We start from the raw sequence: 20,387 nt of genomic DNA, 5'->3' as shown, positions 1-20,387 counted from the left end.
ACCAGCAAAAAACCTACCTACCAGCATATTTTTCACCAGGGCAGCTTAATTTCAAACATAGTTTCACAGCGCCACCTTGTGTTGAAAATAATAAGAGAATCTCCTTTAAAGAATACGTGGCAGTGACGTCAATATTTGCGTTAAGACCCGGATATTATTTACAACCTGCTCACAGTTCAACCATCAGACAGGCAGAGTGGTGAGAAATGAATCTTTGTATCTTTCAGCTCACATGTTGTTGTCATCATCTCCCCTTCAGTTCACAAATCAACGCTGCTCGTTTATTCAGACGCGTGTGGCGTTTTTCATTATTCGACCGATGGAAAGATTATAATCATATATTCAACCACACACTTAGCTTAGCAGCTAACAAGAGCTGGATTTCATAAAAAAGAGTATGAAAATTACTGCAAAATAATGAGACACGCAGACGACGTACAACCACACTACCGCGTTCTTTGTTTTTAAAACCGTGACATTAGGCGGATGTGGAGACGTAGAGAAGTTTCTAGAGATCTTCTATTCAAAACAGCTGTCTAAATTAAATTGAGTGGAAGTGACAGTAAAGACATTTATAATGCTGCAACTTTAAGTAAAAGCTGTTCGTTTGAACTTTCTATTCATCAAAGAATCCTAAATAATTAGTCTCTGTTTCCACACACATATTAAGCAGCACAACTCGTTTCAACTTTGATACATACATAAAGTGCTTATTTTGGACATCATAGGTACATTCCCAGTGTTGTCTAGATACTATTTATGTTGTGACACATGTATGCATTGTATGCTGAAGAATAAAAGTGAAATTGTAAGGGAGTTTGCTGGTAACACACTTTCACTTTGATTTTTCTTTCCTCTTCATAAGGTGATGAGTTGGTGCATCCATGAACACACGTCGGCGTCACGGTCCTAAAAGCAGCCAGGACGGGGTGTACACTGGGCCATCTCAGACCCAGTCCCAGCTGGTCCAGCAGCTGGAAACCCCCCTGGCTGTCCCAGCACCCATCGTCCCGGTCGTAGACACATTCAGCATGTCCTGCCGAGACCGTACCAGCGAGTTTCAGTCTGTGTGCAAGTCCCTGCAGGGGAGACAGGTGTGATAACTATTGATGCATGTTGTCCAATAACCTGCGAGTGGCTAGTAGGGTTAATAATGGTAGCATGTGTTGAAAACTACCAAAAAATTGTGAAGTTTTTCTTTTGTTCTTTTCCAGAATGGAGCACAACCTGTCCGAGCTGTCAACAGTGCAGTCAAACAGCGGAGTGAATTCACGCTCTTGGCCAAGTGAGTTAAACTTTCAGTCGCTCATATAGATGAGTACGTGGGTCTTTCTATAATTAGGGGTACATTTAGAATTTGACAATGTGAAGAAAAAGTTTTCCTGTTTCCCAAAAACCCAAACATGACCTTACATAGCTGCTTTGAAACAGTCGATATTGTATTAAGTTTTATATGTGCGTAAAATACCATCTATGTTTGCTATTGTCCACCATGTTACCTTTACTGCGTAACACAGTTGACAGGTAACTTAGTTGACATTTTTTGTTTTGGGCCTATACTCAACACGGAAGCCTAGAACTACTGAGCATATGGTATGTTTAGAAATATATTTTTATAAACAAAACATAAGTTTTACTTAAATTGTCTTGTTAAAATTTGCAGCAATAATACTTGTGTAACACTGTTGACAGTCAATTAATCCACTCTTGAAACAGGTATGCTAGTTTAGTAGAGAACGTAACTTTTAGTGTTTCATCCATGTGCTTCTAGAGGAAATATCATCATACTGTGCAAATTATGCGAGAATGGGACAAACCTTTTCTTTTTGAGGGGGTGTTTTCTAGTGGGTAACATAGTTGACAATGCTTTTTTGGACAGAAAACAAGTTATATCACAGTAAACACTTATTATTTTTTGAAGCGCACACCCAAATGTCTTGATAACCTAATCTAACTATGAAATTAATTTATGTTTAGGTCATTTTAATGTGTAAATGCAGAGTAGAATGAGCAACTTTACAAATCAGACAGCTGAATACCAGGGTTGTATGTGATATGAACATCATTTTTGAACAAAAGATGTGGCTTTTTCAACATATAGTGGTGTGATTGGGGAAAAATGTAATTGTGTACTAGAAAATTAAGCATCAGGGCTTTATATTGGTGAAAATATATTAAAAATATACTTCATGGACATGAGATGTACCCACAATTATAGAGTAACCCATGTATAGTATATGAGTGTTGGATTTATCTGGGTTTCTGATCATTTTGATCTGATCTTCAACTAAGGAACAGCAATACACATGCATAGTTTGCTTAAAATAATAACTCACACCTCATCTCATTGAACCAAGTGTTTATTGTGGATCAGATTTTGATGAACAGGTGAATTTTACACAATTCCTCTTAATTTCTAGAATATTCTTGGGACCTTTGATATGCCTGCTCTCTTAAGGTCATGTCAAAGTTTTATTTAGATTGAAGGCAACTTTCCAGCTTCACGCAAGTCAGCAATTCTTAATCTTAGGTGCTGTCAGATCTATTTTGGTCCAGTCGTGGTTCACAGCAGGCATTGGTTTTTGTGAATGGGTCAGTGAAATATAAGAAGGCCTATGAAAAAAGTTTTCCTATTTTCTTTAGAAATGCACTCTTTTTTTTAGTTTCAACTGATGCTTTTTAACAAGAGAGATAAAAAAAAAACAATACATCAACTTATGATTTGATATGTTAACAGACATATCAAGATGAGATCAAAAAAAGATATTTCCTATTCCTATTCATTACAAAATACATTTATGTGCACAGTAAGATTTTGAATGTTTTTAATGGGTCTCTTATGCTTTTCAAGCCTGTATGTATTTGGTCAAAAATACAGAAATGCTGATTTATTGTCAGTGTTGAAACTGTTGCTGCTTAATAATTTTTTTTGGAAACTGTGATACTTTTTTCTTTGATTTTTTTTGATGAATAAAAAGTTACAAATAATAGCATTATTTAGCATTTATTTAATAGCATTTATTTAAAATATAAATCTTTTCTAACAATACAATTCTTTACTATCACTTTTTATCCATTTAACACATCCTTGCTGAATGAAATATTAATTTCTTAAAAAAAAAAACACTGACCACAAACCTTTGAATAGTAGTGTGTATTGCAACACGAAATTTCTATTTTGAATAAATGCTGTTCTTTTCAACTTTAGATTTATCAAAGAATTCTAAAACCAAAAAATAAAACAACTGTTTCCAACACTGATTATGAATCAGTATATTAGAATGATTTCTGAAGGATCATGTGACACTGAAGACTGGATTAATGATGCTTAAAAATAAAATTGGCATCACAGGAATAATTATATTTCAAAGTATATTAAAATAGAAAACTTTTTTTTATTGCAATAATGTTTTACATGTTTTACATTATTTTTGATCAAATAAATGCAGCCTTGATGAGCATAAGAAACATTAAAAAACATTAAAAATCGTGCTTATTCCAGACTTTTGAACAACAAAATAATACAAATAATAATTAATAAATCAATAATTTAAACAATACTGAAAAAATGTCATAGGGTGTAATTAACAAGTAATAACATATTAATAACACTCTAAATACATGTCTTGTATTAATATTTAATATTAAAAATAATGATTATAAATTACATATTATTAAAAAAAGATAACATTGTTTTCTATAGACAACTGCATATTTAAAAATATTTGGGGCAGTATTTTTATTATTTTTTAAGGGACGGTATAATTTCATTTTAAAGAAATTAATCATTTCATATAGCAAGGAAAATGAGAGTAAAGATATTTAAATGTTTATATTTTAAATAAATGCTGTTCCTTTGAACTTTTGATAAATAAAAGAATCCTGAAAAAATGTATTACAGTTTCCACAAAAATATTAAGCAACCGTTTTTAACATGATGATGATGATGATAATAATAAATGTTTCTTGAACAGCAAATCAGCATGTTAGAATGATTTCTGAAGGATCATGTAACACTGAAGACTGGAGTAATGATGCTGAAAATTCAGCTTTGCCATAGCATAAATAAATGTTAAAATATATTAAAATAGAAATATTTTAAATTGTAATAATATTTTACAGTGTTACTGTTTTACTGTATTTTTGATCAAATAAATGCAGCTTGGTGAACATAAGAGACTTCTTTAAAAAACATTTGTATGTTAGTGCTTTTTCAGTAATTAATTTTCATTATGATATCAGCACAGTGGTATCAGACTGACGTTTTTGACATTATTAAAAAGATTCTAAGTATAAGTTGCATGTTTAATAAATAAGCATCATGTGATTGGCCCAAATGCCAAATTTAAAATTTGTGAATGACTTTCATAGGGCAGAGAGTCTCTAACCAACATCAACACTGACTGCACTCCAGGTTAGCTGACTCCTGACTGCTGTTATCCTTTGAAGCTTCACATACTTCAGTCTATTGTTTGTTTATTGTTAAAGACCAGATCAAAATTTATGACCAATTTCCTGGAAAATCCAGAAGGTTTACAGACTTTTCCCTGCAGCTGTATTTAGTATTGGCACCGAGACACTGCACTGGACCTATAATTTATTCAGACCTACTTAAGCTTTAATGGTCTGTGTTATTTCATCGACTTGGCCTTATGACAGATATTGACCGCATCTTATTAACAGGCGAATTGGAAGAGACCTCAGCAACACTTTCGCCAAGCTGGAGAAGCTCACAATCCGTAAGTGTCTCATCTCCCTCGCCATCTAACGCGTGTAACGCTGTTTCGACTAGTAACTCTGTCTATTTTCACCTGCAGTTGCCAAAAGAAAGTCCCTTTTTGATGACAAAGCAACTGAAATTGATGAACTCACCTACATTGTGAAACAGGTTAGGGTGATTACTTTGCCTTCGCTGAGGACACATTGTTCTGTCTGTCCATTTCACACTGTGTCTTATAACTGTCTGTATTCACTCAGGACATCAACAGTCTAAATAAGCAGATAGCTGGTCTGCAGGAACTCGTTCGATCACGGAGTGGACAGAATGGCAGACATCTTCAGACACATTCCAACACCATCGTTGTCTCATTACAGGTATTAACCTCTGGCCTTAATGCTCAGTCACAAAGTAAAAACGTCTAGTGGACGTCCACTTGAAATCTGTTTTCTCTTTCTAGTCCAAACTGGCATCGATGTCAAGTGACTTTAAATCAGTCCTGGAAGTCAGAACAGAGGTAACTAATCCGCTTTATTAATGTTAGATCCATCATGCTACATTTCTAGTCATTTTTATGTTATTTGAGGTATATTTTCCTCTCTGTTTAGAACCTGAAACAGCAAAGAAGCAGGCAAGAGCAATTTTCTCAGACTCCTGCCTCATCCTCGGCTTACCACACCAACAGCTTTAGTAAGAGCATCTATACTTGTGAAAAAGCATGTCATCCACTGTTGAACATTGATGTGGTTATTCTTCTCTTTTGAATCTCTCTGCAACAGACAATTCGGTGCTTATGCAGGACGATTCCAAGAAGACGGATATATCTATAGATATGGACCTCAGCTCCAGTCAGCAGATGCAGTTAATCAATGAACGGGTATTGTTTGTTCATCGGTTGTTTTGTGATGTACAGCTGCAGATAAACTATTTCAAGTAAGTTTGAATCTCTATTGTCATGCGTTTAGGATTCATACATTCAGAACCGCGCAGACACTATGCAGAATATAGAGTCCACTATTGTGGAGCTCGGCTCCATATTTCAGCAGCTGGCTCATATGGTGAAAGAACAGGAAGAGACTGTACAGAGGTGAGGAAAATACTTTATTTTTTGTGAGGTTCATCATGTCTGTTTAGATGAATTTTCTGCTCCGTCATTTCACATATACACTACCAGTCAAAAGTTTTTGAACAGTGAGTGTTTTTTTTTTTTTTTTTTTAAGAATACTCTTCTGCTCACCAAGCCTGCATTTATTTGATCCAAAATACAGCAAAAGCAGTAATATTGTGAAATATTTTTACTATTTAAAATATCTGCTTTCTGTTTTAATATATTTTAAAATGTAATTTATTCTTGTGATCAAAGCTACCTTTTTTAGCATCATTACTCCAGTCTTCAGTGTCACGTGATCCTTCAGAAATCATTCTAATATGCTGATTTGCTTTTCAAAAAAACATTTTATTATTATCAATATTTAAAACAGTACTTTTTTATTACAGGATTCTTTGATGAATAGAAAGATCCAAAGATCAGCATTTACTTGAAATAAAAAGTTTTTGTAATATTATACACTATACCATTCATAAGCTTGGAGTCAGTATATGTAGAATAAATTATAGAAATTAATACTTTTATTTAACAAGGATGCTTTAAATTGAAAAGTGATGATAAAGACATTTATAATGTTACAAAAGATTTCTATTTCAGATAAATGCTGTTCTTCTGAACTTTTTATTCAAAGAATCCTGATTTTTTTTTTTAACATAATACAATTTTTAACATAATAATAATAATAAATGTTTTTTGAGCAGCATATCAGAATATTAGAATGATTTCTGAAGATGATGTGACTGGAGTAATGATACTAAAAATTTAGCTTTGAAATCACAGTAATAAATTACATTTTAAAATATATTCAAATAGAAAATAATTATTTTAATTAATAAAAATATTTCAAAATTGTACTGTTTTTGCTGTGCTTCTTTAAAAAAAAAAAAACATTAAAAATCTTACTGTTCAAAAACTTTTGACTGGTAGTGTAACTGTTACAGAAAACTTAATCATTTTAGATATTTAAAATAAAATATGAGTAAAATATAATTGAGGCTTGAAGTTTAGCTGCTAAGCCAACATTTGTAATTTTAAGTTGAAATTACTATAAGTAAAACTGAAATTAAAATCAATTTAAACTATAAAAATAAAAGCTAATTCAAAATATTAATAAACGATAAACACTAGTAAATAAATAATACTAAAATAACTCTTACACCCAGAACTGTAGGTCAGTTTCAAGCACCATTCTTTATTTTCTTTCCGTTTCCAGTTTCAATGTCTAATCAATAAGCAAGTGTGTTTTTCCCCATTTGCTTTCATTTGTGGTTTGGTCATCACTTATGTACGACCATAATGAAAAGCTCTCTGCCATTGTAATTGGTTCTTTTACTGCCACAGTAACAGTTAGCCAGCAGTTCCTTCAGTAGTAAATAGTACTAGTATTATTATTTATTTATTTTTTAATAATTTGGCAGAATAATTATTCAGGTTGCTGTGAATAGGCTAGCATCTTGACTCAAGTTAAACTTATTCAGCAGCAATGCAATCATTTAATCAAAAAGTAACAGAAAATAATTTTCATTTATAATGTTACCAAAAAATTCTAGTTTCAATAAATCCTGTTTTAACTTTTTTACTTTCTTTTTTTAATGTATCGCAGTTTCCACAAAAATATTATGGAACACAGCTGTTCGTAACAATGAAAATAAAAGAAATGTTTCTCAAACATCAAATTAGCAATTAGAATGATTTCTGAAGGATCATGTGACACTGAAGACTGGAGTAATGATGTTGAAAATTCAGCTTTACCATTAAAAGTAAACAGTTTTAATATTTTAAATTCTAACAGTATTTCACAGTATTACTGTTTTTATAAATTTAGCCTTGGTGCGCATAAAAGAATAAGATAGAAAAAAAAATCTAACTGACCCTAAACGTTTAAATGGTGGTGTTATTATACACTGCGTATGAACAGACAATAATTCTTTCTTCTCTCGTCTCTCTTCCCTTACAGAATTGATGCTAATGTGGAGGACACTCAGCTGAATGTGGAGCTAGCGCATACAGAGATACTCAAATATTTCCAGTCTGTGTCCAACAACCGCTGGCTGCTCATCAAGATGTTCTTAATCCTCATCATTTTTTTCATTGTCTTTGTGGTTTTCATGACCTGACATCCATTCTCAAGATTTAAATTGAATTGGGTGATTCTCAGTATTTGAGGAATGAAAGAGGCCATTCTGTCAGTCTGTTTCTTTCTTTTCTCTGTTCTTTGTATCCTCACTGGCTGCCGAGCTCTCTTTTAGTGATCTTTGGATGGATGGAATTTAATATTTGTAAGCCTCAATTCACTATATGTGGGGCATTTGTCAGGTTGTAGTCGATTTAAAACAGTTTGTCCATTTAAATTTCAATCTGATATGTTTATCTGTTGAGGAAACTTTTGAAATGATGTCCCATATTTTGGTTTGGACAGATTACAGAGATATGCGTGAGTAAAGCCAGCAGTCTTCTCATGGATAAAGAACCACCTTTTTAACTGATTCTGGTTTATTTTTGATTGGTATTAATCATGTTACACATCTTCAGACATCATGTGTTCTGAGACCACTATGCCATCTCAAATGACGATAGTGCTTCTATACTTTTTATTGTGACTCTGCCTAGAGGTTTTAATGTGTATTCTTTCAATTTTTGATTACCACTGTTGCAAAACTTCTGAATACATCTGGTTCAGCAGGTAAGAATTCAGTATTTGGAGCTAGTGACCTTTCCCATTTTTGGTCTTAAATCATGATTATTAAACAATACAAACAGGATATATATTTTTTTTTTACATTTTAATCATCTTTCACAAGCTTGTTTGTACACTACCGTTCAGCTTATCAAAATGTCTCTGTGTACCGTCTCAGGGGGTCCATGAAAGTACTGCTTTCCAGATCTCAACATAAATGATGTTTTCGCGAGAATACTCCCATCTGTGTTTAACTGGAGATTGAGATTGGGGGAACGTCCCACCCCACCATTTGTGAAATGCATATTGTACAATGGAAGAACTGAAAAAAAAAAAAGGAAATACAAATGTATGCTTTGTTGTAATGTCTGTTGCTATTTGTCTTTTTTACAGTAGCATATGTATTAACTGATTAGTTAAAATTTGAGATTATCAATAAAGTTAACCAAAAGCTATTTTAAATAAATGATGAAAGTGGCAGTTTAAAACTATACAATTTAATTCTTGCGTTTTATAAATATGCCACATTCGAAAAAAAGGTCATGATGATGAATCAGCAAAGACCATGCTGCTTGAATAAGACAAAGAACCATATATTCTTAAAAAGAAGATTCACCTGTGCAAGCTTGATTCACAAGCTTTTAATTCGATATGGAAATTTAACAGTTTATAGTACATGCCGAATTTTCTTAAGGAAAACAAAAATATCTCAACTAATGCTGTAAAATATACATGATACAGTTGGTAGTAGCCTACATTATTACTGGTTAAGGTTAAAATTAACTTGTATATTGTATAATTACACTCACTGTTTTATAATAATAAAGTGTACAACTACCCTGATGAAAAAACCAGCATATGCTGGTAGGTATGTTTTGATGCTGGTTTAAGCTGGTCCTTTGCTGGTTTTTGCTGGTCATGTTGCTGGTCAAGGACCAGCATAAACCAGCTTAAACCAGCATCAAAACCTACCTAACCAGCATCCCAGCATCAAAACAGAGCTACCAGCATATGCTGTTTTTTTCACCAGGGGATAGCATAATTATATTTGTCCAATTCGTTTTTTTTTGCAATATAAACATTTAAATGCTGACTACGAAAACGGATTTATTTAAACAATAATTAAACATTTAAGAACAGTAAAAATACTATATATTTAGCAAAATGTTCATCTCTAGAGTTTATTTTTCTAGATGAGGTACCAGTCACCGACTATGTTTTTCTGAGGTAAATGATACATTAGGTGACTTTGTTTACAAGCTGGCAGCTGTATTGACGCCTTTCGGTGTTTGAAACACTAGCGATTACATGAGACAGAATATGGATTTCGGTAAGTTGTATTCTTTCTTTTAACATATCTTCGTATGTTTATTAATTTTTATTTCGTGGTGAAACGCTGCCCGTTTCTCTTGAACTGAGGCGCAACAGCGATCTGTCATTCCACAGTAAACAGCGCCAAAAATAGTTCAAAAGCTGAAATAGAACGGACAGAATTTAAAATCCTGAGACTTCATTTCGTATCAGAAATAACAAAGCACAAAATTTGTGATTTATTGGAATGATAGGTGCGCTACAATATTCTATTCATTAACTGAAAACAGGCTACACTAATCGTTTCCCTAATATCACAAGTACATCTCGGATATGTCTATTTGATGTCTGCATTTACATGTGCAAGACTTATTTTTTAGAATGTTAACTCATCTGCAATACGTCTATAGGACGTTTCCTATCAGATGTCAAATACATGTCTATTAGATGTCTTTAAGATGTTAAAATGTATGTAAAACTGACATCATCTTGTCAGATGTTTGTACACAGCAGATGCTTTCCAGATCGAATGATGTGTAACAGACATCTTGCAGACGTACATGTGCTGTCTGGGTTAGCATTTATACCCTGACAGCACACGTACATCTCGGATATGTCTATCTGATGTCTGCATTTACATGTGCAAGACTTATTTTTTAGAATGTTAACTCATCTGCAATGCGTCTATAGGACGTTTCCTATCAGATGTCAAATACATGTCTATTAGATGTCTTTAAGATGTTTATAATTTAAAATGTATGTAAAACTGACATCATCTTGTCAGATGTTTGTACACAGCAGATGCTTTCCAGATCGAATGATGTGTAACAGACATCTTGCAGATGTACATGTGCTGTCTGGGTTAGCATTTATACCCTGACAGCACACGTACATCTCGGAGATGTCTATTGGACGTCTGCATTTACATTTGCAAGACATATTTTTTAGAGCGTTTGCTCATCTGCAGTACGTCTATTGGATGTTTTCTATCAGATGTCAAATAGACGTCTATTAGATGTCTTTAAGATGTTCATGATTTAGAATGTATGTAAAACTGACATCTTACAGACGTCTACCAGATGTTTGTACACAGCAGATGCTTTACAGATCAAGTGATCTTTAACAGACATCTTGCAGACGTACACGTGCTATCTGGGATCGTTTCATAAAAATGAGAAGCTATTAAAATCTTTTTTTTTTTTTTTACCTAGCCCTACTTTGAGGTACTGTGTACCATTTGGGGGTAAAAAGAGTACAAAGATGTAGCTTTGGATATCAGCTGTTGTTCTTCACACTAAGAAAAAACTTTGCACTGAAAGGATCTTTGTGGAACCCAAAATTGTTCTTCACATTATTCACTGCAAATCCTCCTTTTGAAACCTTTGTTTTTAAGAGAGTACTGCTAATTAAGCTTTCTTCCATTATAAGTGATAAACAAGCAGTGCTTTAAAATAATCTGTGTAATGTCCAAAGCCCAAATGATTGTCCATATCATAGAGTTTCTGACTCCAAAGCTTGTTCAGGTAAGCGCTCTTTCTTCCACTACACTGATATCAGGCATGCTCCTGATCCTCCTGTTTCTGTGGATATTGTCTTCATCCTCTTCTTCCTCCTCACCTTGGTCCTCAGCGTCACGACTGACTGTGACTCTACTCCACAGCGGGTTGACGCGGAGCCGTGAGTGCAGGTTGATGACAGACATGCTCTTGCTGCGGTTGGCCCGAGCCTTCAGTGCTGTCTCCTTGGTTTCCCCCTCCTCCACCTCGTCCAGGAAGTTACACAGAACGGAACGAAACAGGCGAGACACCTCAGTCACCTCTGGCTCTGCCTCTGTCACCACTTTCCTCAGCCTAAACAAAACATAAAAGCAGGTTATTACTCAAAGATACAGTTCCTCTTGGCCCAAGTTGTTTTAAACATACATTCGTCCAACATCATTGTCCATATGTCCAAATGTTTTGGAGTAACTTTACAACAGTTCGTGTTAACTAGCCGATGTTGGCAAACTTATGTCTTAACAGAATTTGACAAAATGTTGGCCTGGATTTTAAATAGTACAATATAAAACAAATGTATTATTTAAAATTAGGGAAAAAAACTGTTCGGACACTTTTTGGCTAATAAAACCTAGAAGAAAATGTCCTCTGCTATGAAAACCTACTTCATCATCCAATAAAATGACATTGTTAGGGTTGAGAAAACATCTTTTGTTTTTTGCTGTAATGTAATTTAAAATACTTCTGAGGAAAAAAGTTAACTTTTTTTTTTCAACACAACACTTTTTTGTTGTTGCAAGCCACTGTGATTTTTTTTGTGTGTATAATTTAGTATTTTTAATGTGTTTTCATGTCGTGCTGCTGATTAATGATTTTTTATGTAACATTTCAGTAATTTATTTTATTTTATTTTATTATTATTTTTTTTTTCTTTCTTTCTTTTCTTTTTTTGCATATTTTAGTATCATGTCACTTTAGGATGCTTAAACACTTTTAAAATAAAAAATACAGTAACTACAAAACATTTGTTCCAAGCCAATATCAGTGCTGGATAGATTAGTTGCAACTTGTAGTCAGTTACTAACTCCTAATTACTTGACTAATATTGTAGACAGTAATATAATGAATTACATTACACATTTTAGATAATATAATCAGACTACTTTTGGATTGCTTTTATATTGAACTAACTCGTTTATCACATTGATTTAAATAGGAAAATCTTGTACCATCCATTAAAATAAATAATGTAAAAAAATAACAATAAAATAAAACACTTACTAAAAAGATGTTTACCTGCATGTCATGTGACCATTAACCTGGCCAGAGAACCATGCAATTACAATAAAATCTCAGGGAGTAGTTCAAGTAAATATATATTAGCTATATTAATATATTTCATTTTAAAAATTTATATATATATATATATATATATATAAATAACACATAAGTTTTTATTAAGGCTTCAAAAGATAAGTTGTGTTGCGTTATGCAAACATTTACCTACAGAAATTTCTTCGACTTAAAGGTTCACGAAACCCTGGACTACTTTTTCTGAGATTTTAGCATTAGAGTTTGTGTTGCACATCATAGATGACAATGCATCCATTAGGAAAATCTTGTACCATCCATTAAAATAAATAATGTAAAAAATAACAATAAAATAAAACACTTACTAAAAAGACATTTACCTGCATGTCATCTGACCATTAACCTGGCCAGAGAATCATGCAATTACAATAAAATCTCAGGGAGTACTTAAAAACTAAATATATTAGCTATATTAATATATTTCATTTAAAATATATATATATATATATATGAAATAACACATAAGTCTTTATTAAGGCTTCAAAAGATAAGTTGTGTTGCGCTATACAAAAATTTACCTACAGAAATTTCTTCAAAAAATCGTCACGACTTAAAGGTTCATGAAACCCTGGACTACTTTTTTGGATTTTAGCATTAGTGTTTGTGTTGCACATCATAGATGGCAATGCATCTGTTAATTTTAATTGTTGGAGAAAACAAATTTTGAGCTTTTTTGCTCTATTTTCATCTTCCGGGTTTAAAATCTAAATTGTGTTGACGTCACAGTTTGTGACGTGGCAACGGACTATAGTACATCGATGACGCGTTGGTGTCTCATAATTATTCATGAGGCTGCGTGTTCTTATCCTATGAGATGAGGCTTCGCCTAATTATTATTTGCTATGACAGATGCTTCAGACTGTGAGAAACTGGGAGAAACGTTCATGGATCTAAGGAGACTGTTTGTTTTTGTTTGCTTTGTAAGAGTTGGGCACAAACTCGATTCATTCATATAGTGAGTGTAATAGCGGTTTTACAACTTCTTGACGCAACCCATCAGAAGTCTCAGAAGTTAATAGTAGTGCAATGGCGTGTTCACATATATGCTTTCGATGCAGAGTGCAAATGGCTGTGCATTTATTTGTGTTGTCAACTCAATGGGAGCAAAATGAAACTGTCTGAACCGTCTGAACCCAAAGTTGACTCTCCTCTTCCCCCTCCGCTCCGCAGCGCACCACGCCCACTTTTGCAGCATGACCCTTTAAAGTAAAAGCTCAATCACAAATTAAATACATGTTGCTGAGTGAGGTTCACTAAAGTCTACCCTTCTATTCCCGTAGGCCTACCTGAGAATGAGGGGACCACATTGGGAGGGAGAAACCTTGGCACACAAATCCTGAAGCTCCAGTATCTCCCCAGCTGGAATCTCATAGGCGGACTTTTGTGGAGGTGCAGCCAGCCAGCTGTAATCCACAGAAGAGCTGCGCCTGCGGTTCTCCATCGCCCTCTCCTGGCGCAGGCGTTCGGTGCGCTTCAGCAAATAACCCAATTCTAAAATCAACATGTTAGTTACCAGTTCCTCAGGCGAGCGCTGACCAGGAACCTGGGGTTCTTTGGAGAACACAGATGACCAGAGAAACATCTGAAACGGTAAAGAGCTTGTAAATGAACGTTAAACCAAATATACAGCGATGTGCACCAAACCCTGCAGAGGACAGATAAAGGCCTACTCTAGTTCCCAAATATGTCATGAATAATAAAAAGGCACATGAAAGATTCTCCAAATATGGTTCAAGAAGCACTTACCTTCTCCTAAATGAGCAAAGGGTTGGTTTTATTCTCACCGGACCTTTCCATCAACTTTGCCTGAAATATTTACACAGAAGCGCACGTCTTTACCACATGGCAGGTAGTTCTGTCCCTCTCAACAGCAGATAAAAGGATGAAGATAATCCCTTATGATTATAATCTACAGTGAAGCCACATTTCAGTGATTCATCACTGGCAAAGGAAAAACAACTTAAGTAAGCTATCCTTCGAAAATACAAACCGATTCGAACGCAAACTGCGCTGGTGGATGTCTAGCTTAGTCATTCCGACGAAATACTCTGATTAATAGGATTATTCCTTTTAAGAGTTACACAACACAGAATTAGATCCCAATCCTGTCTTAATAAACACCGCTGTCCTTTTGTAGGCGAACAAAATGATACGAAATCAGATTAGTAACAGAGAAATACAAAAGCTTTGCAGTTCTCATGTTTCCGACAGTCTGAAACCTTGCTCATCTCATTTCCCCCTTGAAGAAACTGAAGATGTAGAGTATGACATAATACTAATATTTGTCAGAACTTGACTTTCAAACAGAAGAAGCTGGAGTTCAAAGTTAAAAATTGATTTAATTTCTCGTCTTGTTATGATGCTAATACCACTGAACTTCTCACTTTTATTCTTTGGCCTCCTGTCTCCTCACTCTTGTTAAAAGCTCTGGGAAATTGCTAGGATTAGATTAATGTGTAATGTAAGAGTTCTTAAGTACTGGTGTTCAGGGAAGAGCTGCCACTCCGTGTGTCTCTCAGTCTTTAGGAATGAGGGAAAAGCTAACTCAGCTTGATTTTTTTCTACTGATTTAGAATTTCCTGTCATATCTGATCAAGTCCAGGAATGTGTGTTTTTAATGGATAATAAATGGAGATCTTTTTAATTATTCATGGTTTAAAAAAGTGTATTTTTAATGCTTTTTGTACATTTGTTTATTTAAAATGTTCATACGACTGTGGTTTTGTTTGCCTGGCTGCTCACAAATCATTTTAAAAACCACAATGAAAATCTTTTTTATTATTGAAAAGCTTTCTTAATGGGGCGCAGGATTCAATCCACATTTCCTTCTTCATTCTCATCTGCTTTTTTCCCCGCACCCACTTCCATCTCTGCAAATTCAGTTCCTGCTAACATACCCTTCCATTAGATTTTCAATCAATTTTGACGTTTTAAACCTTTGGTTCCTCTTTCATCCATTCTTCAAAGCCTCTGTTAGGCATTATCACATTGCTTTCTACAGTTACAGTTGCTGGTACAAATACTTCATACTTTATTTTTAAATGTTTCAGTGTGGACTTCAGTGAGGAAATGATAGCAAAAAGCATTACTGAGGAAAAGAAAAACTGATAGTGGTAACTTCAACCCGCCCCAAAAAAGAAGTAAATAGACTTTTTAAAGCATGGATTTTCTCACAGTTGACAGGAAGGTACTATGTTTAAGATTTAATCTGTCATGAAATGTGTGACAGGTCTTATTTGGAGGGAAATGATTTCTCTAAACATTTATTTAACAGATAAAAATGACAATTATTTGCATTAAAACAACATTTTCTCTGTAATTTATAAGATGGAAAAGAAATGGTAGAAAATTATTGTTAAATAAGTATTTAACATAGATTTCACTTGGATTTAATGTATAATTTTTGTGGTTATGGATGCATATTCCTCCACATTATTATTATAATTATTATTATTTATTATTATTATTATTATTATTATCATCATCCAAGCATTCTCCAAACCGCTTGTCACAGTAATGCTGGGGATTATTTCAGTCATATAATAATAATAATAATTATAATAATTATATATATATATATATATATATATATATATATATACATATATTTATTTATTTATTAATTATTTATAATCATCCAGCCATTCTCCAAATGGCTTGTAACAGTAATGGTGAGGACTATTTCAGTCCTATAATAATAATAATAATAATAATAATAATTATAATAATAATAATGTGGAGGAATATACATCCGTATATCATAATAATAATAACAACAATAATGATAATAATAATTAATAATAATTATTATTTATTATTATTAATAATAATAATAATAATAATTAATATTATAATATTAATTTATTAATAATAATAATTATTATTATTATGATATATGGATGTATATTCCTCCACATTATTATTATTATTATTATTATTATTATTAATTATTATTATTAATAATAATAATAATGTGGAGGAATATACATCCATATATCATAATAATAATAACAACAATAATGATAATAATTTATTTATTTATTATTAATAATAACAATATTAACAACAACAACAACAACAATAATAATAATAATTAATATTATAATATTAATTTATTAATAATAATAATTGTTATTATTGTTATTACATATGGATGTATATTCCTCCGCATTATTATTATTATTATTATTATTATTATCCAGTCATTCTCCAAATGGCTTGTCACAGTAATGGTGGGGATTTCTGTTTTTACAAATTGTTGTAGCATTCTGCATTGCAATATTACACCTTTAAAAGTGAGTATGACTCAGTACTTATTTAATTGAATTGTTACAAAAACAATGTTTTGCCTTATTTATGTTTATTAATATAAATGTCTGCTTGATGATAAATGTTAAATGCAACTAATGTAACGTGACTTTAAAATATTAGAAATGAGGAATTAACCAAAAAATAAAAATAAAAACAGACACTCCCACATACTAAATGATTTACAAATCATATTTATTTATTCAGTTGTCCATTTATTCACAGTCCTTTGAACATTTCCACATAGACTTATTATTGTCGCCATCAGACTCCATGACAAACAAACAAACACCCCTCCCTTCCTTTTCCGTTTTTATATTTATCCTCAGTATGTTGTCGCCATAAATCTCCCATATGCATCTGCTCAGGACGCGGGGTCTGATTTATCCCGGCTTGCCTTTGAGCAATAAAAGTCCTCCACTGCTTGTGGAGCCCAGCCAACAATTTGAGGAGGTGATCCAGAACCTCTCTCACAAATTACACTGAGGGATCAAAGTGGGTATAAAAGTCTATTTAGAGAGTGCAAAATGAATCAAAGTCCCGGTGTAGATGTGTCAGATGGCATATGAGGTCTCTATCTACGTACCCTGTTTGCGAAGCAGAAGTTAAGACTTAACGGAGTGACAGAAGCACTGGTATAGAGTTGCACGTTTGCTGTTACCTACAGTGGCGAATATCATTCTCCACTGAGACAGAAAACGACAAAGAGGCCTATAAGGTCTTTGCTGAAGCATGGCTTTTATATCGGGGTCCAAGTCTTGTTAAAATGAGTAAAAGCAAAGTGTATTTCATCTTCAACACAGATGGCACCCAGCCCAGTGTAAACAGCAGCGCTACATCAGTTAATTGCAAACTTCGTGCTGACAAAGAGAAGACTACACTGCTGGGATGCAGGAATTATTAAATCAGGAGACAAACATTAATATTTAATTTTTTTAGTCAGTTTACTTCATTTTATTTAAAAAAAAAAATAGTTTTTTGATCAATTTCAATCTTGTTTTAGATCAGGCCATAGCAAAGAACATTTTATTAAAATCTAACTCCGGTAGCAATGTTGCTTTAGTTCTGCTGGATCTTAGCTCAGCATTTGATACAATTGATCATAATATCAAAATTGAACGTTTAAAGGAACACTCCACTTTTTTGAAAATATGCTAATTTTCCAACTCCCCGAGTTAAACAGTTGAGTTTTACCGTTTTCAGATCCATTCAGCCGATCTCCGGGTCTGGTGGTAGCACTTTTAGCATAGCTTAGCATAGATCATTAAATCCAATTAGACCGTTAGCATCTCGCTCAAAAATGACCATATATAACTTGACTCTTCTATAGTTACATCATGTACTAAGACTGACGGAAAATTAAAAGTTGCTAAGAAAATTTTCTACACTGATATGACTAGGAACTATACTCTCATTTTGGCGTAATAATCAAGGAACTTTGCTTCTGTACCATGGGTGAAGCAGGCGCAGTGATATTATGCAGCCATCAACTCTGCGGCTGCAACTCTGCATCTACACAAACTTAGTGCCGGTCACTTTCAGGTGCTGCGTAATATCATTGCGCCTGTTGCACCCATGGTACGGCAGCAAAGATCCTTGATTATTACGCCAAAATGAGAGTATAATTCCTAGTGCTACCGCCAGACCCGGAGATCGGCTGAATGGATTCAAAAACAGTAAAACTCAACTGATTAACTTTAGGGGGAGTTGGACAATGAGCCTATTTTTTTAAAAAAAGTGGAGTGTTTCTTTAAGGAGTCCTGTGGGCATCCGAGGAACTGTCCTAAGTTGGTTTGCCTTCTTATCTTTAAAATATAACCTTTTCTGTTAAAATTGGAAATTTTTCATCATGAATAGGTTCCGTTTCCTGTGGGGTCTGTAGCAAGCATTTTGAGAGGTGTTTTGACAATTCAGAGACACTCTGAGGTTCTGTCTGTGACAAATTTTGACAAATATGAAAAAACACATAAAAAAAATTGACTCCAAAATTCTCGTCCGAAATTTTTGCACGTTAAAAAATAAATGCGACCTCACATTGTCAATCACATTTACACACTGCTTCCGAAACTTTTCTCTGTCAGAAAAAAATTTGGATCGGTTTCAACTGTCTGCATTTTCGCATCTGTAGCAAGCATTTTGAGAAGTGTTTTGACAATTCAGAGCCGTTGTGAGTGACGAATTTTGACCAATACGAAAAACACATAGGCCTACAAAAATTTTGGACTTAATGTCCTTGCACACTGAGTGCAAAATTCACATCCAAAGGTTTTGCACGTTTAAAAATAAATACGACCTCACGTTGTGTCAATCACGTTTACACACTGCCTCCGAAACTTTCATCCGTCATAATAAAATTTGGGTCGGATTCAATTTTCTGTATTTTTTGCATCCATGGCAAGCATTTTGCAAGGTGTTTTGACAATTCAGAGCCACTGTAACGTTCTGTGTGAGACAAATTTGGACAAATACGAAAAACGCATATGAAAATTGCACGCTGTGTCCGGACTGAAATTTTTGCACGTTAAAAAAATAATGTGTCAATCACATTTACAATTTGATTGACACAACGTCAATCAAATTTTCATCTGTCATAATAAAATTTGGATCGGGTTCAATATTCCGCATTTTCCGCATCTATAGCAAATATTTTGAGAGCTGTTTTGACAGTTCAGAGCCACCATGACATTCAGTGTATGACGAATATTGAATAGTGTATGAAAAAATGCAAATTCTGAACTTAAGGTCCTTGCACACTGTGTCCGAAATTCTTGTCTGAAACTTTCGCACGTTAAAAAATAAATACGACCTCACGTTGTGTCAATCACAACTGCCTCCAAAATTTTCATCCATCATAATAAAATTCAGATTGGGTTTAATTTTCCGCATTTTTCGCAGCCGTAGCAAGCATTTTGAGAGGTGTTTTAACAAATCAGAGCCACCGCGACACTCTATGTGTGATGAATACAGAAAAACGCATACAAAAATTTTGGATGAAGTCCAAAATTCTCATGCGAAATTTTCACACATTACAAGATAAATATGACCTCACATTGTGTCAATTACGTTTACACACTGCCTCCGAAATTCTCGTCCGTCATAATAAAATTCGGATCAGGTTTTTGCATTTCTCGCATCTGTAGCAAAAATTTTAAGAGGTGTTTTGGCAATTCAAAGCCACTGTGACATTTTGTGTGTGACGAATTTTGACGAATATGAAAATTTTGGACTTAAAGTCCGAAATTCTTGTCCGGAATTTTTTCACGTTAAAAAATAAATGCGACCTCACATTGTGTCAATCATGTTTACACACTGCCTCAGAAACTTTCATCTGTCAGAAATAAATTTGTATGGAGTTCAACTTTCTTAAGGCACACTGAGTCTGAAATTCTTGTCCAAAAT

At 33.7% G+C, this 20,387-nt stretch overlaps 2 protein-coding genes across 2 annotated transcripts; one reads left to right on the top strand and one right to left on the bottom strand.

Moving 5' to 3' along the window:
* The first annotated feature begins 127 nt into the window (after nucleotides 1–127).
* On the top strand, nucleotides 128–8,867 carry stx5al (syntaxin 5A, like). Its single transcript, XM_051093713.1, has 11 exons — nucleotides 128–199; nucleotides 866–1,094; nucleotides 1,215–1,285; nucleotides 4,684–4,739; nucleotides 4,818–4,888; nucleotides 4,978–5,094; nucleotides 5,178–5,234; nucleotides 5,326–5,407; nucleotides 5,497–5,594; nucleotides 5,683–5,804; nucleotides 7,783–8,867. Exons 2-11 carry the CDS (start codon nucleotides 885–887, stop codon nucleotides 7,940–7,942), a joined length of 1,044 nt encoding a protein of 347 aa, XP_050949670.1. The 5' UTR covers nucleotides 128–199; nucleotides 866–884; the 3' UTR covers nucleotides 7,943–8,867.
* Nucleotides 8,868–9,249: 382 nt separating this feature from the next.
* Nucleotides 9,250–14,745, bottom strand: LOC127152858 (protein RD3). Its single transcript, XM_051093714.1, has 3 exons — nucleotides 14,427–14,745; nucleotides 13,967–14,262; nucleotides 9,250–11,663 (listed from the first exon to the last, which is right to left on the bottom strand). The coding sequence occupies exons 2-3, from the start codon at nucleotides 14,260–14,262 to the stop codon at nucleotides 11,333–11,335; spliced, it is 627 nt and encodes a 208-aa protein (XP_050949671.1). The 5' UTR covers nucleotides 14,427–14,745; the 3' UTR covers nucleotides 9,250–11,332.
* Nucleotides 14,746–20,387: the final 5,642 nt, after the last annotated feature.

This window comes from Labeo rohita, chromosome 21, assembly GCF_022985175.1.
Source record: "Labeo rohita strain BAU-BD-2019 chromosome 21, IGBB_LRoh.1.0, whole genome shotgun sequence".
NCBI lineage: Eukaryota > Metazoa > Chordata > Actinopteri > Cypriniformes > Cyprinidae > Labeo > Labeo rohita.
This window is presented reverse-complemented; position numbering and strand designations above follow the sequence as displayed.